This window comes from Ascaphus truei, chromosome 1, assembly GCF_040206685.1.
Source record: "Ascaphus truei isolate aAscTru1 chromosome 1, aAscTru1.hap1, whole genome shotgun sequence".
NCBI classification, from domain to species: Eukaryota; Metazoa; Chordata; class Amphibia; order Anura; family Ascaphidae; genus Ascaphus; species Ascaphus truei.
The window spans coordinates 329,949,545-329,971,610 of NC_134483.1; the positions used below are offsets into that span (position 1 = coordinate 329,949,545).

At 39.9% G+C, this 22,066-nt stretch overlaps 1 protein-coding gene across 4 annotated transcripts in view; it reads left to right on the plus strand.

Annotated features, from left to right (window-relative positions):
- The window catches only part of DNAH6 (dynein axonemal heavy chain 6), a 448,872-nt gene that overhangs the window by 213,035 nt on the left and 213,771 nt on the right, over window positions 1–22,066 (plus strand). For all 4 annotated transcript variants that reach the window (XM_075607019.1, XM_075606995.1, XM_075607010.1 and 1 more), the window contains 7 exons: window positions 2,010–2,117; window positions 3,539–4,094; window positions 13,635–13,757; window positions 14,579–14,761; window positions 15,264–15,407; window positions 17,923–18,144; window positions 21,814–21,961. In XM_075607019.1, the coding sequence (XP_075463134.1) occupies window positions 2,010–2,117; window positions 3,539–4,094; window positions 13,635–13,757; window positions 14,579–14,761; window positions 15,264–15,407; window positions 17,923–18,144; window positions 21,814–21,961 (1,484 nt within the window). The remainder of the gene's footprint in view (window positions 1–2,009; window positions 2,118–3,538; window positions 4,095–13,634; window positions 13,758–14,578; window positions 14,762–15,263; window positions 15,408–17,922; window positions 18,145–21,813; window positions 21,962–22,066) is intronic.

Here is a 22,066-nt window from a genome sequence, read left to right on the forward strand (position 1 = left end):
TGGGACCTGTATCTCGGGAAGCAGGGGGTCCCCAGACCTGAAATCAATGCGGTTCTGCTCCCGAGACCCCCTTCTCATCTACACTAGTAATACAATTTTAATTAAAAAAAAATTATTTCGGCCGAGCCTTGCGCAGGGAGAGGCGTCTCTCTCTCTCTCTGCAGTAGCATCAACTCGCCAGGTAAGCCCTTTTCGGAGGGCAGATCATCTCGTTGCCGGCTACTCGCCATTTGTTCAAATGTTGCTATCACCGGTATTCGGCCTTTCTACATACCATGATAGCCGCACTGTCAAAAATGGCAATTTAAATTTGCTGCCGATTTTTTTTTTTATGACTGCTTTGTGCATAGGCCCCCTTATCTATTAAACATCGCAAATAGACTTTTGTGGCAAAAAATGAACACGTCAAACTAAATTTCAATTGCACTTTTGTGCACCTATGTACTAAGCTGACATTTTCCAATCTGTGTCAGCTGCATCAAAAAACATTTTGTTCCATTTGTTTTAGTGTACAGAAATTAACTGGTCTTGGTGTACTGATGTAAATGGCATGTACTAAAAAATATTTCTGTGCACCACAAAATCAAGTAAATATACTTGACAATCATTTACCAAGTGCAAGATGGCGTACAAACCCTAAAAGACTATTAAAAGTGTCAGCGCGGAAGGAAGATGCTATATATCAACCAAAAATGTACAGTATTTGACACAGCACAGAGGTTTGAAAAGGTTACAAAAATATCTTCATTTTCTCAGTAAGGCTATTCTAACTAATATTACACTAATAATGGTTAGTTACTAATACTCGTTAAAAATACAAAATTACAAATCATTCGGTTTTTATTTAAATTGTATCAATCGGGTATTCAACATGGGGGGGAATTATTAAAAACAACAAATGATGTGCCATGTGTGAAGTCTTCATACATACGACACACATTTTTGAAGGTTTACATTTCCTTTTAGCACAGAAATGTTGAGGCACAACATTTTCTAAATCATATCTCAGTATATCGGCCTCTCACTTTTTAGACATTCATTCCAATATATTTATTATCCAGGTGTCGTAGGTTTTTTAATTGAGGTCTGAGTTGATGCTTTTGTATGTTTCCTGTATCTGAATTGGAACCATACTTTACAGGGAGGTGGGGTGGGGGGCAGAGGGTTTATTTATCAAAATTTCCCGGCGGCAAAACTAGGGCAAAACTGGTGCAAAAAACTGCACCAGATTTATCAAAGGACAACATTTCTTTTATTTCTGTGGGTGTCCTTTTCTGTGGTAAATCATGTGCTACTTTTTGCCCGGGTTATGCCATAGTTTTGCAGCTGGGAGACTTGTGCATATTTCTTTTCTAGTTACTATTTATATCCTCTGATGGTAAATGATAGCCTCGACAGCTTTATCTGAATCTGAAAGACAATTTGGGTCAGATAGTTATACAAATTTACAGATACACAAACAATATCCTCTGCATTACTTTATTGATAAAGATTCTTAGCAGGAGCTCTTCATACAGTGTGTAACATGTGCCTCTTGGGTATACGTTATACCAGTAAATGTCATTTTCTGTCAAATATGATGTGATGTGAAATAATCCATTAATTGCTGAAGGAAAATGTAGTTATTTTCTTATGTGATAGTGATAAATTAGCTTCTTCAGCACATTCGAGCCATACTAATTATTTGGTTTATTCAACAAATAACAATCCGCTGACAACAAATAATCCGCTGACCCAGCAATCTCACTTAGCATTAATTAAACAAAAGTTTGTATACTGTGCAGGGTGAAATTACCTTTTTTTTTAATCAATTGGCAAGGGAAAATGCAAGTACAGAACTTTGCACATAACAATACCATAAATAAAAGTGCCATTTTGTTTTACAAACCAATCTATTTTAGTTTTACATTATTCTATTGATAATGAAAGAGTTAAAAGTGAGGAGACGCACAACATGGTTGAAAGATTTCATTGTGAGGTAATATTTTCACAACTTCTTTTTTGTTAAGATCACTGAAAAGAGAGCATCCCAATTTAAATGAGGATGTGGTGCTAATCCGTGCCTTACGTGATTCAAATTTACCAAAGTTCTTAACAGACGATGCTGATTTATTCAGGTATGCTATATTTAAGTTTGCCGTAACAGTCTGACTCCTTGTCAGAGTGAACATGAATTAATTGCAAATTAATTTACCTACTGTACATTATATCTAAGTAGCTAGGTTAACCTCTGGGGGTTCCAATTATGTAAAATTGGGGATTGCAGCTTTAAGCAATGAATACACTATGACCAGGGTTATGTCACCAGCTAAATACTAAGCAGGAGATATAACAATGTAACGAAAGTGCAAATCAAAGTTTGTTTTAGCGCATTGCTCCATTTTGTATTTGCATTTGCATCAAATATAACAAAGTATTTCTCACATTTGACGCAAATTGTTACCCAAAAAAGTTTGCTAACTCACCTGGGATTTTTTTTTTGGGTGCAAATACAAAATAAAAGCGCGCACGTGGATGCAGAGTTTGATACATATCATTATAATCTGTGCGTCAAGCAACTCCTCTAATTAACACTGCCCAAATCAGAAGCTGATACATATGCCGCAAAACTTGGAGCAAAGACCTTAATATTGACACAAAGAAACGCAAGAAGAAAAACATTTATGTCAATTTTGCTCGAAGTCTGCCCTGATACATCACCCCCTATATGATTGTGGTTTTAACTTTAAAAGATGTATACCTGGTATTTAGATCCATTTAGAGTATATCCACATATACTAAGCTACTTATTAATTTCCTTGCTCACGTTCTCCTACCACATTGTTCTCATTACCAATAAAATAGCCAGACTTCTCTTCCCCATCTAAGGTGTCATAATATTAATTTAGCATATCATCAGAGTACCTTATTTATACACACAAAGACTGAACTACTTTATGGGGGCCAGTGCAGAGTAAAAATGCATTTACAATTTAGACACAGTTGCACGGACTCTAACCTCCGCCACTCCATTGTAGTTAATGTTGGCTCATGATTCGTAAATCACCTCCTATGACCCTATTTTTTAAGTACAGTATCGTCTATGCTCTAAGACGCCTTCTGGTACTAGAAGTTATCTTACGGTCCTTAGAAGTGAATGGGCCATAAGGTGTCGTAAGCATTTTAATGCCTAGTAAATGTGGGCCTACAGTATAGTAGAATACTTTTAATCAGCATCACACCTTCCTCATTTTTAAAACAGCCACAACCTACAGTAAGTCAGTGTTTCCCAACTCCAGTCCTCAAGTGCCCTAACAGTCCAGGTTTTAAGAATGTCATCACCTTAGCACAGGTGGCTCAAAAGTTTTGTCCGAACTACCTCTGCTCAAGCAGGGGTATCCTTAAAACAAGGACTGTTAGTACAGTAGTGGTCCTTGATTGATCAGTATCAATATATTACTTTAGCAATACGTTTGTCACAATAATTACTACTTCTCTGTATGTCTGTACAACTTTTGAAAAATGGAGCATTTACTAATGATATTTTTCTCTTCACTAGTGGCATCATATCTGACCTTTTCCCAGACGTTTTAATCCCTGAGCATGACTATGGCACATTGCAGTCGACTATCATAGATGCAATAATAGCTCGAGGTTTGCAGCCTGTACCAAGCATGGTTCATAAAGTAATACAGTTTTTTGAAACCATGATTGTGAGACACGGTGTTATGCTGGTTGGACCAACTGGTGGTGGAAAAACTACAGTTTACCAAGTTCTGGCAGATGCACTTGAAACCTTACTTAAGGCTGGGGAAACACATCATTTTTACCAGCTCGTTAAAACTGTTGTTCTAAACCCCAAATCAATAACAATGGGTGAATTATATGGAGAAATAAACCATTTAACCTTAGAATGGAAAGATGGACTGATGGCACTGAGTGTCCGAGCAGCTGTAAATGATACTTCCAAAGATCACAAATGGATCATCTGTGATGGGCCCGTTGATGCACTATGGATTGAAAATATGAACACTGTCCTGGATGATAACAAGATGCTTTGTTTGGCGAACAGTGAGAGAATCAAATTCACACCCTATATCCATATGGTGTTTGAGGTAAAACTTAATATTTGTCAAAAACTTGAATATGGTAAACAGTGGATACACTCATAATAATTTTTTTACTCACTTTCTATTTTCTAAACGTAGACCAACTTTACTTGGAATAGGAATGTGATTGTGGGTGCTTCTAAACACTGGTATTTGCATAAACATCACTCATAAAACATCTTAAAACTGTGCTAAGAGCATAACTGAACCAGGTTCTAAGCTGTTTTCCAACATAATTAAGTTCCTTTAATAATATAGGGCTAGATCCACAAAGCTCTGATAAGCTAGGGATCATAACATGACTTGTCCTAAAACAGGAACAGACATTGGCCTAAAGCAGGGGTGGCTGCCGGGCCACTGCACAAGCTCAGCTTCTCCATATGCTCCCCTCCTCATCAGCTCCTCTACCACCATGCCCCCCTCCTAACTAGCTTCTCCCCTCATGCTTCCCTCCTCACCAGCTTATCCCCCACATACTCTCCTCCTTACTTGTTTATCCTAAACATACTTCCCTCCTCACCCACTTCCCCCCTATCTTCTCCTCACTTGCTTCTCCCACACATACTCATCTCACCCGCTTCTCCCTCCATTGACTCCTCCTCTCCAGCTTCTCGCCTACATACAGATGTAGCAAGACTCACTGTCTCAGGCATCATGGTTGAAGAAGAAAATGTCTGTTGTGCTAGAGACCGTGTCTGCCGCGATTGCTCTGTGGTGCTCCATGCTTTCGAATAGTACCCCCACCGTGTTAGTCATCCAGTGCCATGACTACCACTTTTGCTTTACCATGGGTGATCTCAACACTTAGGGGAATGGGGGCAAGTGAAAGGAGAAATATCCTTGGATGGGGGCACTCCTAGAAAACCCAAATTGAAGCTGGTAGGCTAACAATAAGCGTTCCAGCTAAGGTATCACTTTGTGCAGTAAACCAGTATACTCAGAACTAGATATAAGGAACCTGGTTGATAATGGATACAGAGCACCAATATCTGGATGTATAAGATATTGGTCAGATCACATAAATTAAAATTAATTTTAATACATCAAATAATTATTACACTCGAAACTTTAAAAACTATTAAAATGTAAGGGTGATATTACGGTATAACACGACTAATACAACCACTAATGACAGTGAATGTAAATGATAACCTCAATACAACCTTAATTGGCTAAATGCCGATTGAGGTGATGTCTAGAACTCCATTCACTGGTGAAGAATATAGACCTTGATATACTTATAGCTATTACCACTAGATGCTAATAATAGGTAAACCTATCTATGGCTTGGTAACCCTGAAGGTGTAGCATAGAGACAATCCCTCCGTAGCAAACTTCTGTATATTTCTTTAGATGGAGTAAACAGTACAGTAACCTTTGGAATAATAATGCATTCCTATACTATAAACTGTGAACATTGAAGTAGCAGAACTGGCAAGGGAATATACTGGACAGTCTGTGCTTGTTGCAAATGCTAAGTATATGGCACTCATCCACACTTCATAGTAATACAAAGGGATCTTTTATCTCTATTGATACACTGTATTCTCTCCAAAAGTTGCTGGCTTCTTATTGATACTTCAAAAGATACTGTTGGAAATTTGTTGATAACACAAATGTCCATAAAGTGTTCTGGCATTTATGGGGTATGAATGCAAATTTCTGTACTTATTATTGCCTCTGGTTAAATTCTTATTCTGAGCTTGCTTAAATAAATAAGTAGAAGTACATCTGTCTTTGGTGACAAAAAAAATATCCTTCCAGGCAGACATTGCGATAATAGTCAGCAGCATGTGGTCAGCTCAGCGTGGGTATGAATCGAAAGACGCATGTACATGAATGGTATATCGCATATGATTCTGATTCCCCCACTTCTAGAGAGTCTACAATAATCCTAGATATAGGCAGATGTTCTTATTACCATCTTATGTGACCCTGTGAGGTAATGAGTGCAGTGAAATGCCGTATCATGTAGCCGGTTTGGATCGTGCTAGCAAGAGCTGTGTGAAGAGTTGTGTAAATCACTCCTCCTACCCCTGCTCCTGCTACTGCCCTCTAACAGTTATGCCCGACAGCTGTTTTGCCTAGCAGAGGCTTCTTCCGGGGTTACCTGAGGGCACGTCGGGGTGAGTTTAAAAAGGCAAGCGTTGTCATGGAAACGCAGTGAGCCTGAGAATTCTCTCTGTTTACTGAGAAAAACGCTGCAAAAGGTGAGTGGGAATGTCTATAAATGAATAAAACCATTTCTGTTACATTGGTGTGATCTAAGGGTGTTATTTATTTTAAGATACATAATGAACAGTGTGGTATAACTGTCAAAGACCTCCCATATATCTGGACTTATAGAAACCTTAATGCATTAAGACATAATCCTTCATACTGTATACTGTATGTTCCTAATTGTTGTCACACTACAAAAGGTCTATTTCACAAGTACTCCAACGCACAGCCCTGAATAGAGTGGGCCCCACACCAGAAAAACTGATAAAAATATATAATCCTTTATTGATCCATATTTAAAAAAACAGAGGTAAGCACCCTTCTACGTGTTTCGGGCAGTAAGATGTCATCAGACAAAATCTTACTAATTCACATAAATCAAATCCACCTGTGGATTATATTATGCTCCTCCTACATTTTTTCTATATAAGAATTATTTTAAGTTCGAACAGAGTTTTTATTTACAGACAGCAGGGACGGCAATGGGCAGCAATGTGGTCCCATCCTATGCTAACCTATATATGACTGATTTTGAGGAGAGATTTATCTATCCCACAGAGCATTACAATAGGATGTTATTCTATTGTAGAAACATTGACGATTTGCTATTTCTTTGGGAAGGTACAGAGGAGGAGCTTACCAACTTCTTTGATTATCTTGATGGGCTGAATACAACTGTAAGATTTACTAAAAATTGGAGCACAAAACAGATCTCGTATCTAGATGTGCTCCTTACATATGAAAATGGAGAACTGCATAGTGATCTCTATAGGAAGCCCACAGACAGGAATAGTACCTTGCATGCATCTAGCTTCCACCCAGAGCGCCTGAAACAAATGCTACCATTTTCACAAAAAATTAGAGCTACACGAATAGTAGACAGGCCAAATAAATTGGATGACACTCTAAAAGAGATCGAGGAGAGATTTGTGGTAAGGGGACACAATAGGTCTGAAATTATCACAGCATTTAACAAATCTCCACAACAAGCTTCTAAAAGTGATCGTCTTACGTTTGTTTGTAAATTCACAACTGCCAGTGGTTTTATTAAAAAAAACATTTAAAAAACACTGGAAAGTACTACAGACTGATGACACTCTTAAGGATGTTTGTAAAGATTTCCCACGTTTTGCTTATAGACGGGGAGAGAATCTAAAGGACATCCTAATTAAAGCCGATAATGAGAAACACTATACAGGCATACCCCGGTTTAAGGACACTCACTTTAAGTACACTCGCGAGTAAGTACATGTCGCCAATAGGCAAACAGCAGCTCGCGCATGCGCCTGTCAGCACGTGCTGAACAGCAATACCGGCTTCCTACTTGTACCGAAGCTGTGCGCAAGCGGGGAGACTATAGAGTCTGTTACAAATGCGTTATTTACATCAGTTATGCACATATATGATGATTGAGGTACAGTACATGCATCGATACGTGGGAAAAAGGTAGTGCTTCACTTTAAGTACATTTTCGCTTTACATACATGCTCCGGTCCCGTTGCGTACGTTAATGCGGGGTATGCCTGTACTACTCCACATTTCTTGAGTTCACCCAAGGCAGGTTGTTATAAGTGTTATGGGTGTAGCATCTGTAACAGTCTAAACACTGGGGATAAGTTTTATCATCCAAGAAGTGGCAAATTGTTTAATATTAAAAAGCGTATCACCTGCACAACCACAAACATAGTGTACATGATTAAATGTCCACGTGGATTATGTTATATCGGTAAGAACAATCATATGCTCAAAACAAGATTTATCGAACATAAAAGCAAAATCAATAATCGTGCAGAGGATACTGCTCTTATCAGACATTGCACTGATTTCAGTCATCCAATATCTTCATTAAAATTAATGGGTATTGAACATTTTAAAAGAGCTAGGGCAGGCCTAGACAAGGATGTTTTATTATTATAACGTGAATCCTTCTGGATTCACACATTAGACACTGTTTATCCTAATGGACTGGATGACTTTTTGTCATTAGGGTGCTTCATTGAGGAAAGATAATATTGCTTCTTTCCCACTAGCTATAGGTTGCTGCCACTGCTTGCTGTATTGGATAAATACTGTAAGGTTAGTACACCTCTGGGGTTGCGAATTCTAAATAAGACAAAAGACCAACCTTTTTAATCTTTTTTTATTATAATTCACTTTGCACAGTAGGATGGTATATTTTGCAATCAGTTCACATAGTGTTGTGCTGATCTATCCCTCCTTTTTTTTTTCTCCTTTCTAATACACATTATGGATGTTTGATGTTGAAGAAACCCCCCCACTGACTGCCTGGAGAAGGGGACACATCGTGGGACAAATACAGAAGAAGATCATCTCCTTTGAGCCAGATATCGACGGATGGATTCAGAAACGCATGCGCAGTGACTGACATGCAGTCTGCGCTTCATGCGTTCCAAAGAGAGGCAAGGAGAAGGTGATCGTGAAAAAAACGGACTGCGCATGCGCGAACAATGAAACGCATAGCGCTAAGAATGCGTTCCACGAGAAGAGGACCCAGATGGATGCCGTCATCAAGTATGGACACCGCGTGAGGACCCGGAAGTGGGGAGAATGTAGAAGACACCACGAGACACAGGAGTGTCTTAACATCGGACATAGATCACCTTGTTAAGGATTTGAACAGGACATTGGATAGAGGGACTTTTCAAGCACATGATTACCATCATCACTGATTGAACAGGTTGCATGATGGGGTTTGGGGCACTATTTAAATGTTGTCTGAAGGGATTATGTTTATGCCACTATGTCACTTGATAAAGACCATCACGGTCGAAACGTTGTGTTGCCTCAATAAATGAGTTTGGATATTCTAAATCAGTTGTGCCCTTTGTTCCCTTTTTTCATCTACCCAGGACTGATCACAGGCTTTCGTACAAGCATTGGAGCACCGGTAACTGTATCATCATTTTTGTTTATATTTTGAGGTGTGCAGCATTTCTCTTATGTTGTCAGGGCCATATATATAACACCTGCTGTCTTGCAGTTTATAAACTTCTTGTGTTTATATACTTTTGTACCTTCACTGTTCTTGAAAGTCTTACTCCTAGTCATGTACTGACAGGCCTTGCACGATCCACATTTGTACGATCCCATATTTTAATCGGGCAGCCATGTAGTCTGGTTGAATTTTTGTTGGATGTGGCTGTGGACAATTTTGTCAGTTTCCATACAAGGGATAGTTTATCCTTAAGTATGTCTACAAGATCCTGGTTATTTTGTAAGATATGCCAGTGTCTACTGATACTGTTTTTAATATCTATCCATTAAAAGTGGCCACAAATCTAATCACTTTGTCATCTTCTTGACTTTTTGGATGTCTGTAGTAAAGTCTCTGTTTGTATTCATGGCTCTTTCGTAGGCTCTTTTGAGGAGTTTATGGCTGTAGCCACGTGCTAAGAATCTTTCTTTCATCTGGTCCGCTTTTAATTAGAATTCTATATCATCTGAGCAATTGCGTCTAAGACAAAGGTACTGGCCCACAGGTATCCCTCTTTTTAGAGGTTAAGGAAGGTGACTGTCGGCTTGCAGATAATTGTTTGTAGCCGTGTTCTTTCTAAATGTGGTAGTTTGAATGGTACCATCAGGATTTTTAATGATTGTAAGATCCAAAAAATAAATTTTCTCAGTATCTGCTTCGAAAGTACTGTAAGTTTCAAATTATGATCGTTTTTGATTAATGGCCTTGATGAAGTTGTTAAGATATTCTCTTGCGTGTCTCCAGATGAGTAGACCACCATCAATATACCTAATCCATAGCTCTATTGATTCTGCATACTCCATTAGGCGGTCCTCAAAGATTCTTGTTTCCTCCCACCACCCTAGATATACAGTAATTTGGCATATGTGTGTGTAAAATTTGCCATCAAAGACAAAATAGTTGTGGGTTAAGACAACTTTTAGCAGGCTAGTCATGAATTAATTATGTTTGGAATGATTTATACGTCTTGATCGTAGAAAATGATTGACTGCATTTATTCCCACTTGATGTGAAATGCTTATATAGATTGATTTAACATCTAGACTGACAAGTAAAACATTGTCATTTAGAGTTATTCCTTCAATCTTAAGTAGGTCATCTTTTGTGCCTCTTACGTAAGATGGTAAAATTGTCACGAAACTATGCAGTACTTGTGTCCAGATAAATACTGGCTTTCTCACTCAGATTGCCATTCCCAGAAACTATAGGGCGGCCTGGAGGTTTTCTAGCATTTTTATGGACTTTGGGGATGGAAAAAAACGTTGCAATTTTAGATGGTTCACTGTCTTAAATTTGGCTTCGTTTTTGTCAATCACTTTGTTTTTGACACCTTTCTGAAGTATCTTTTTAAGATCTTTGATAAACTCTGCAGTGGGCTCCTGACTTAAAATTTTATAGCAGGCCTTATCCCCTAATAGCCTTAGAATTTTGTTTTTATAGTCACCTGTCTTAAGTATTACATTGTTGCCACCTTTGTCTGATGGCTTCACTGTAATGTCCTGATCTTCTAGAGTTTTTAGAGCTTGCCAATTTCTTTCAGTGATATTTCTTACACAGCTCTTCAAACAGCTCTTGCTAGTGCGATCCCAGTCGGCTACATGACACGCATTTCACTGCCCTCATTACCTCACAGGGTTACATAAGATGGTAATAAGAACATCTGCCTACTGTATATCTAGGATTATTGTAGACTCTCTTGAAGTGGGGGATTCGGAATCATACGCGATATACCATTCATGTACTGAACATGCATCTTTCAATTCATACCCTCACTGAGCTGACCACATGCTGCTGACTATTATCGCAATGTCTGCCTGCAAGGATATTTTGACTTGTTACCAATGACAGATGTACTCCTACATATTTATTTAAGCAAGCTCAGAATAAGGATTTAACCAGAGGCAGTTAGGATCGTTTGTCTGAACTACAACACGTACAGTTACTGGGATTTATAGCCCTGGCAGACAGATCATCTGAAGACTGTGAACCAACTTAGAGTCAAAATTTCCCTATAAAGCAACATATAATTATATAGAGAACGCTTGCAAGGGGCAATCAGAATCATTTTTCTGTGCAATAATAAGTACAGAGATTTGGATTCATACCCCTTAAATGCCAGAACACTATATGGTAATTTGTATTATCAACAAATATCCAACAGCATATTTTGAAGTATCAATATGAAGCCAGCATCTTTTGGAGAGAACACAGTGTATCAATAGAGATAAAAGATCTCTTTGTGTTACTGTTTAGTCCATCTGAAGAAATATACAGAAGTTTGCTACGGAGGGATAGTCTCTATGCGACACCTTCAGGATTACCAAGCCATATATAGGTTTACCTATTATTAGCACTTATCAGTACTAGGCATCTAGTGGTAATAGCTATAAGTATATCAAGGTCTATATTCTTCACCAGTGAATTGAGTTCTAGACATCATCTCAATTGGCATTTAGCCAGTTAAGTTTGTATTGAGGTTATCATTTACATTCACTGTCATTAGTGGTTGTATTAGTCGTGTTATACCATAATATCACCCTCACATTTGAATAGTTTTTAAAGTTTTGAGTGTAATAATTATTTGATGTATTAAAATTAATATTAATTTATGTGATCCGACCAATATCTTATACATCTAGATATTGGTGCTCTGTACCCATTATCAACCAGGTTCCTTATATCTAGTTCTGAGTATACTGTTTTACTGCACAGAGTGATACCTTATCTAGGACTCTTATTGTTGGCCTACCAGCTTCAATTTGGGTTTTCTAGGAGTGCCCCCATCCAAGGATATTTCTTCTTTCCCTTGCCCCCATTCCCCTAAGTGTTGTGATTTCTCAGCTTCCTAGCAAGCATATATATCCTGGGAGAGCACCCTACAGGTAGAGCGAGCTAGCTTCAACCATTTGTTCTTGACCACGGGTGGCATCGGCATCGGAGACTAAGTTTAGCTGCATCTGTAGTCTTCTTCTCACCTTCATCTCCCTTTCATGCTGCCCTTCACTTTCTCTCTTACCCCCTCATTCTTCCTCTCCCTTTCTCTCACCCCCTTTCGCTCCCTCCCCCTTTTCACTCAACTTCTCCCCCCTTCTTTCTCATTCTCCCCCCTTTTCTCTCTCTTTCCTTCTCTCTTTATCCCCCCTTCCACTCTTTCTCCACCCCTTCTCTCTTATTCTTCTTCCCCCTTTCTCTTACTCCCCCCTTCTCTCACTCTCCCCCTTCTTCTGTTTTAATCCTCCCCAATCTCTTTCACTCTCTCCCCCTTTTCTCTCACTGCCTGTTCCTTCTGTTTCACTTCCTTCCCTCCCCCCATTGTCTCCCTCTTCTCTAGGCCCCCTCTCTCCCAGGACCCAACCTGTTGTGTGGGTCCTTAAACAGTTGTAGGTAGCCGACCCTGGCGGTGATTGCAGAAGTTGTGTTCGACTTCTGGTGGGACATTACTTCCATGATCGGACCATCCGGATAGGGGGTTTCCGCCACCAGGTTAGGCCCCAGAACCACAGGTAGAGTGTGTGAAGAGAGGAGCCGTACCTGTGGCGGGCCTGATATAATAATTAGGCGTGCCACATGTGGCCTGTGGGTTGTATTTTGTCGTGGGTCTTCAAAGATTTCTTTTGATCATGGCATGACGTGTTTCCACACACCTGTATGGTAAAGACCAAACTCACAACATTTCTGACCTTCATATAGGGTGTGGCCTCCCATAACCCCTGAAGATCTACCTAATTATTTAAATACCTGATTCTAATTATCACCTTTAATTTAGCTGATAAAACTAGGGTTACTTTTGTACATACCCTGACTCTTAATAATGCCCAGTTTATCTAATTCATACAAAATTTTGTTTAAAAAGACATGGAATTGGTTAATATAAACCCTATTGGATATTGAAGTAAAGACTTTTTTTTGATTCAAGGAGGTTATCATGGAAAACTATGGAATTTCTGTATTTATCATTGGGCTTCACAAACTTTTTCTTGCCACTGTATCTCAAACCATGTTTGTGCATTATGATCATTTAGTAAATAAAAAAACATTTCACAACTGTGTCAGTGAATTGTACAGAAATAAGGTTAATAAAATGAAAACTATTGCCACGTCTTCCAACGATATAAAACATTTTTTGTTAACCGTACCAGAACTGGGGGTACCTGGAGTTCATCGGTGGTCCCTCGGTGTCCGGGTCCTTTGGTTCTGGAGATATTTGTAGTTTGTTTCTGCCAGTTTTGACACAAAAACCATAAATATGGTGGCAGACCACAAATATGGACACCGGTCCCAGTTAAGAGCTTATGCTTTAAGTTATTAACAATGATTTACTATCATTTCAGGTCCAAGATCTAAAAGTTGCATCTCCTGCCACAGTAAGCCGATGTGGAATGGTTTATATTGATCCAGAAGAGCTCAAGTGGATGCCATATGTACAAACTTGGATAACTGGTTTTTCAACGAAAGTAGGTGTATTAAAGAATTGTATAATCTTCATGACATATAGTATTTGTTTTCTTCCGGTTGATAAGAATCATTGTAAAAAAATGCAAAAGATTTCTCAGTTACATTGACTTCTGGCTATTACTACAGCTGTGCAAATAAGTTGTGCACATTTGTGTTTACAGCAGAATTGGACATACCATATTCACATGTTTTTAAATAAATACATATCTCAAAGTTTACTGAATACCAAGAAATGCAAGTACGCAAAGAACAACTTTTGCCCCAATGAAAATATATGGGATTTATTTGGTGACAAGGGAAGATAATTGCCAAAAATTGGTATTATTCTAGTTTTGTTACTATGAAGCAATTTAATACATGACCATTCCTCCAGCAGTTAAAAATACAAACCAGCACAAAATAGGCAAACAAATAAGACATCATCTATAACACAAAACACACATGTTTACATTTTCCTATTTAGATGTTTAATGTACAAATAAGCACGATTAAGAATTTATTTTCTGTATTATTAAATGAGTGTTTGATGCACAACAAAAATGCACAACTTTTATTTAATTTTTGCAATATAGGCTTCAGGAACTAGATGTAAAATTGTAAGGGACGTAGAAGATATTTTGGATACCTAGTTCAAATGAATCCCTAATAAATATAGTAGTTCAAAGCTCTAGAAGCCGTACAATACACTTGAAAAAATATATATTTGGGGTTTCAAAATCCGTGTGTACATTATAATTTCATCTATGAAAAATCCTAATGTTGATCGCCTAAAAGGTATCACAAACTACAATGAATCTTAATAAATATTTTTACATTTCAGCTAAATTATGAAACCACGCAGTACTTGCTGGATTTGTTTCAACGTTATGTTGACGATGGACTTAGGTTTGTTGTAAGAAAATGTACCCAAGCCATAACTCAAGTGGACATCAGTAAAGTCACTACACTATGCTGTTTATTGGAATCATTGATACTTGGAAAAGGAGGACCGGATTTGAAAATGGTATAATTAATTTCAATTCCAAATAATTCCAAGGTATCGTGTAATTATTGCAATATTGATGCAGTCTTACTAATACTTAGCTGCAAATGTAGATAAAAAAAGTAAGTACATAACATTTTCTGCCGTTTTTGTTTGGCATCTACATTTCTGCAATATTTATATAACTCCACAACCAATTAAGTTTGTTTATTGGTATGGTACATTATAACCTGGGTAAAACACACAAAACAAGCAATTCAAAGTTAATGTAAAAAAATATTGTATTTACTTGAATTTTGGAACTGGCCAGGGTTTGACACCTGGATAGAAAAGTTGTTAATGGAATGCATTTATATTGGATACCGTATGTTTCGTATGTTCATCACTAATGCACTTTAACTGTATTATGTATGTAAATATTTAAATCTGGTAGACAAAAAATAATCACTTTTGGATTGTTAATTTATTAGTAGTTAGAAAAAGAAATGTTTATGTTCTATTATTATGTGCTTGTTCTTAACAGGATCAGCAAAGATTAAACAGCATAATTTGTCAGACTTTTGTTTTCTGTTATGTATGGTCAGTGGGTGGAAATTTAACAGAAAATCATTGGGATGCTTTTGATACGTTTGTCAGACGGCAGTTTGAAGATAACCCCGAAGCTAAGGTAAGAAACGGAAGCTTGCCTTCCTTATCTGGTAAATTCTAAATTGGAGGTAGAATATGTGCACAGTTCTCCATGTGTGATGATATTGTTAGGTTCTCCAAGGTCACCATATTCTGTTTATCTATCCTTGTGTTTTGTCACTGAAATTGTAATTATACTCTCAAAAGTCTTTCATTCAATCAAAAACATCAAAATCAAAATACAATTTCAGTGACAAAACACAAAGAAGTTTAACTTAGAATGTGCGTGTTCGGCACACACCCCGTTTTTTTATTTTTATGTGAAACTTCTTTAGTGGCATGAATGTAGTTGATTGGAGACGGAAGTAGAGTGGCAGAAGAGTGTTGACAGCTTCCATCAGAAGGAGTCACCGGAGACGAGGCAGCGCTGGATGGAGGGGGACGGACAAAGACACACACATGCTCACACTCAAACACTCGAGAAAAACGACTCACATAAAATCCGGCCGCAGCTCTGCCGAGGGGGAGAGAATGGGGCTGCTCCGAGCTGGGTGACTCAGACAGCGGTGGGTCTGGAGCGGCTGTGACTGCGGACATGCGCATCGGGGGGAGGATAGAGGAGAAACGCATGCACACACAATGCTGAGCACCGCCTCCCTGTACCTCCGCCAGGGGGAAGGGGGGGCTGGCTCCAGGCCAGGGGACTCAGACAGAGACAGCTAAGACACACATACAGAGACACACACACGAGGAATTCACAGTTAGTATAAAAATAGAAGTGCAATTAGCTAAAACATGAGGTGTGCCGAGCACACATGTTCTAAGTCTTCTAAGTTCTTTGCATTTTGTCACTGAAATTGTGTTTTGATTTTTAATTAAAAAAAATTACCATCACAAATTCAATTTCTGTGACAAAACAGTGACAAAAGACAAAGAAGTTTCACTTAAAATGTGCGTGCTCAGCACACACACAATTAAAAAAAATAGAGATATAGGACTCTAAAATAGCAAGGTTCAGAAGTCATGCCATACTCCTTATTCTTAATATAGCATACATAATGCATCGTCTTAGTGATAAGTTTATTCTGCTTAATACATTTTTCCACTTATACATGTACAAACAAATGAAAGAACATATAATCAACTGTGAGTTTCATTACTTTGAAGATAACTCGTGTTTGTGTGTGTGTGATGGCTGGCTGTGGTGGGTGCCTCTGCAAATGCGTTGGATGCGGATGGCATCTCTGCATTGGCGGTGCGAACACAGCCACGTGTGCCCATACGCACGGCCATGGTCGCTTCTGAGACTGCGCATGCGCTACAGGGACCGCACACCTATGCGCATGCGTGAGGAGACGCATGAGCGCAGTGACGCTGCTCCTATGCATGCGCGTAGTGATGGCCAATCCCATGCATGCTTGTGGCAACGGCCGATTCGATGGTTTCTACTGCGCATGCGCACTGCGACGGACAGTCCTGTGCATTTGCACAGTGACGCCCCTCTTGCGCATGCGCGCAACGACGGTCACTCCTTTACATGCGCAGAGAAACACACACAATACAAGATTACCGCATGACTCACCAAAACAAGGGTTACGGGAACTAAACTCCCGGAACAACATATTCTGAGCCTTATGTGCTATTTTCATTCAGCAGTAAATGTGTGTTTTTCAAAATTGTTCTCAATAAAATGAATTTCACGTTCTCTTGAAAGACCTGCCGCACCTGACATTGCAATAATCTACAGACTCTCTCTCTACTCTTTACATTTTCCTTTTACATGTGATATATACCATGTTAAAAAATGAGCAGGAGGCTCAAGATGGCTGTCGAGATGAGAATGGGTTCCAATTTACCAGTCTATTTTTTAATGGTCGAGTAGGTTTAATTATATAACGGTACACAACAGCAGCTGAAATAATTTATGATCTACTAAATTACCAGACAACAGCTACTGCGAACCCTGTGCAGAAAACGGCACAGTATTTGCCATAGAAAAGCAATCCCATTGAAAGTGAATGGCGTTTTTTCTTTGATATATCTGGTGCAATTCTTCTGCACTTATTTCGCCCCAATTTTGGAGACAGGAGATAACACCCCAAGATTCTAAATGATGGTAGCAGCTGCTGTTGGGTATTATGATATGGGGTTACTAAACTAATCAAAAAGTAGTCAAGTAATTGCTTCAAGTTTTACAGCATCGCTCTTTCATCATATTCTGTCCTTTGTGATTGATGAGTTTTTCTTCTCACATCAATCTTTTGCCCACACAACCATTGTCTCCTCTCTCTCCATGTTGGTGTCTTGACAAGCCAGTACCACTGAATAGGACGCTGCACATGGCTAGGCTTATTATTCTATCTTCTGCCTGTGGAGTTCACAGAGAGGAAAGAAGGCAGGAGAGACACAGGCCATGGAGAAAAACGATGCTCTGATTTCATTTGATCTCTCTGTCTCAGTAATAGTATCATTGTTAATCATGTACTAATAAAACAAAATAATGTACAAGACCATGGGAACTTTCAAATGTCTTTGTTCCATTTCATTTTTTTCAGATTCCAACCTCTGGAGACTTGTGGAGCGTTTACATGGATTATGACAGCAAACGTTTGGATACTTGGGACCGAATAATCCCAAGTTTCAAGTACAGCATAAGCGTACCATTTTTTGAAATGCTGGTTCCTACAACCGATACTGTGCGTTACGGATACCTAATGGAAAAGCTGCTAGCTGTCAGGCACTCCGTTCTGTTTACGGGAATCACAGGCGTCGGCAAGGTAGACACACATTAGGAAAAGTATACAGTGAGGTCTGACTGACTGGAGCTTTGGAAGGTTGTGATCAGAATTTTTAGCTCTATAATAATATTGATGAGGAGATCTAATCATATTCATTCATCTTCAGTACAAAAACCATATGAAAGCAGCAACCCCGGCTGCTCGTTTTTGAAGTGAAACTTCATGGGGTGCGCCTACAGGGTTTTCATGGGAAAAAATGCATTGCCTTGTAATGAAAAACCATAACAAAGGTGATGTCACGCACACACACACAGTCACACACACAGTCTCACACACAGAACCAAAGTCACACACACGCAGTTTCACACCCACACGCAGAGTCACACACACACACGCAGAGTCACACACACGCAGAGTCACACACACACACACACATGCAGAGTCACACACATGCACAGTCGCGCACAGATGCAGAGTCGCGCACAGATGCAGAGTCGCGCACAGATGCAGAGTCGCGCACAGACGCAGAGTTGCGCACAGACGTAGTCGCGCACAGTCACATGCTCACAGTCACACACGCGCAGAGACTCACACGCAGAGACTCTAAGTCACACTTCTTTGTGTTTTGTCACTGAAATTGTGTTTTGATTTTTAATTAAATGGAAAGGAGTGCACACACTCAAACATATTGATTTTTAATTAAAACATCACAAAATACAAAGAACTTTCTCTTAAAAGGCGCGTGATCGGCACACATACCCTTTTTTAATCCCCCCACCCCTTTTTGTTTCCAGGATGGAAGCTAGGGTGTGAGGCTCTCCGGAACTGAACCATGCTAATTTTAGCTAAGGGGACCACCTGGCTCCTGATATACATAACTGTTAACGTTCCAACGTATCAGAATCTGCAGGGGGGGAAAAGGGTGGTTTATATCTCCCATGTCACGTGGGCTCATTGGATTTTTGCATTGAACACCCTGCAACCCAATGGACTTAATATAGAATGGGATCTACGATGTTTCTTATAATGTAATATAAGATGTATCTCCTTGTTTATAAGGTTTTTGCGACATGCCGTGTTTTCTGCATATTTTAATATTCAAGATAATTGTTTGATTAAGATATTCTATTATGTACCCACCGTACCCCCGCAGAATCTAATGCTGTACTTATCTGGGGACCCACTTGTCTTACATCCTGCAAAAAATAGGGGTGTTAGGTAACAACAATTGCTGCTTTCAATTGAAATCTCAAGAATCCAAACCAAAAAGAGAAGCACTGTTTAAAAGCACAAATGTTTGCAGTGCCGTGTTACCTATTTCCGCTAAACATAAAGTGATGGTGTGGAAGCATGTGGGATCAGGGCCTTCGAGCCAGGGGCATTCCTGTGATGTCAGTTGTATATCAGTGACACCACAGTAAATCTGTTCTGAAAGGGGAATCCAAGACTCTAAGCTTCAGGGAGTGGCACAGGGGCAGGAACGGGAGGTTTCAAATACGGTGGCAACCCACTTTCCTAATATAAAGAATGTGGAAACCTGACGTCATAAATGAAAAGGCCATAACAGAATGTACCACAAATCTCACGTTTAAAAGTCCACTGTTAGCTTATTAAAGTCCTGGGCTACCTCATGTTATAGCTCTCAAAGGCTGGATTTAGAAACCACCTCTTCAAGGGGAGAAATCAGGAACATTTTAGATGTTTAGCGAGCAAACTCAGATGACATCAACAACTAAGGGAATATATTCAAGAGGAGCAATTTGCTTTAGTGGCATATGCCTGAGTCTTGCTAATCTTGCTTCTTACATTTGGCACAGATCTTTTAAAAGCAAAGGTTAATGCCAGCTCAGACCTAGCAAATTAATTTGACAGCAATGGCCAGATACACAAATCTCATTTAAGTGACTTAATGTGATGTTAAAGGCCTTATGCTATATAGTCGGATGTGGCCATTCAGGCAGTTTTCAGGTGAAAATCTAGATTGCGTTTAAGGTGCATTTTCAGCCTAAAATGGCCTGATCTGCAGCATCAGACTACCACATATCTTCAAAGGCATATCTCTCCATGTGTTGTATAAAGAAGTGTTTTGGGAAGTATATAAGTCAATCGGAATTTTTCTGAAATAGGACGCGTGAATGGCCACATTTAGGTATAACGAGACATTATTGGCACACGTTGAGACTATGATAATGAAATACACAATGGCTGTTGTTTTTGCATATAATTAGCTATGACAGTACATGGTACATTCAGGAAAGATAACGTTCTTGTAACGCCTGTATGCCCACAGACCTGGCCAGTCCCCAGTACTGAGGTGGGTAAGGGTATAACACGCACACCCACAGGAGTGAGGGCGTGCCCGGAGTGTGGTAGTAGCGTTGCCGGGCCTGGTGAGTAAGGGTTAACGTAATACTTGCTGAGTCCGGGGTGCCAGAGGTCGGAGTGTAATGTCCAAGTGCCAGAGTTCAGGGGTTGGAGAGAGCAGCATAGTGATGTCCGAAAGCCAGGGTTCAAGGGCAGGAGAAAGCAGCGTAGTCAAGTCCAAAGCAGAGTTCAAGTTCAAGCCAAAGGAATCCAAATGGGCAGGGACAGGAACCAGGGCTGAAACAGACAAGGGAGCTGGGCATACACACTACATACACAGGAGCTACAGGAAAGCTATGCAGAGCAAGAACTGAGAGGACAGAGTGGGGTTATATGGGAAGAAGGGCCAATAGGGATGATGGGAGGAGCATAGGTTTGAGTGGGTACTTGCAGGGATAGGTCTGTGAGAGCAGGGGAGGAGACAGGGAGATAATCGAGAGTTATTGCCTGCAACCGACGGGGGGCGGAGCCAGAGCGTTGGGGCGGCAGGTAACTAGAACGGGTGCGCGCGCCTTCTGTAACACTGTTATGCGCGCGCACCGCGCGTGCACCAGAGCGTGGGGGAAGTACAGCGGAGGAGGCGCTCGGCACAGGAGACAGAGGGGAAGGAGGAGCGGAGGAACCAGGTAGGGAAAGGGCAGGGATGACGGAGGCACGCCGAGGGGCGCGTGTACCTCGATAGGGAACCCGCGATCGGGAGCGCGCGCGTGCGCAGAGTGTGAGCCTGGGCATGCGGACCGTGCCGTGGAGGAATGGCTCAGGGAGGGAGAAAGAGATTGGGGACATAGGGGAGCGGTACAGCTAGCCACTGTGGGACCTGGGGTGACGTGGACACGCTGGGAACCGCGAGTCCCCCCGATCCGTTACAGTCCTTTACTGATGTAAGGAACGTGACGTTATGAGCTCTGCATTAATGGAGCTTTGTGGATCTCACTCAAAGAGAGAGGAAAATTGCACCAGTTCTAAGCACGTTTGATACATTTCATATTAAACTGACTATCGCTTTTCCTATCTCCCTTTATAACGACTCCATAAAACAGCGACGCAAGTGAAGAAAAATGAGCTCATTGTGCTGAAGTAATAATGGCCCAATTTGCACCTTCTTTGGGGCAATGTTACAGTTTGAAACTTGATATATATATATATATAAATATATATATATATCCCATAGTTTCTAAACTGAATAAAAAGGAACGCCTTTGCCACATTACAACGATATGCAACACATCAACAGAATAGTTAAACTGTCTCTCGCAAGCAGACAGCTTTGCCTTATAACGTACTTATATTCCTACATTAGGTTCCTAACGCTTCCTTTCTAATTTTATATTGCTCTGTCTTAAGTCTGTAGTTGCTCGAGGATTACTTAACAGAATACAAGAAGAAGCATCCTATGTTCCTGTCTACATTAACTTCTCTGCACAGACCTCCTCGGCGCGAACACAGGAGATGATTGAGTCTAAACTGGAAAAGAAAAGGAGAAACATTATAGGTAACACATTTCACGTATTAAATTGTACTTTAGGGAGATTTTAAATGTCTTCTTAAAAACAATGATGTACTTCTTACCAAGGCACATTCTAACCGTTAATGTTTA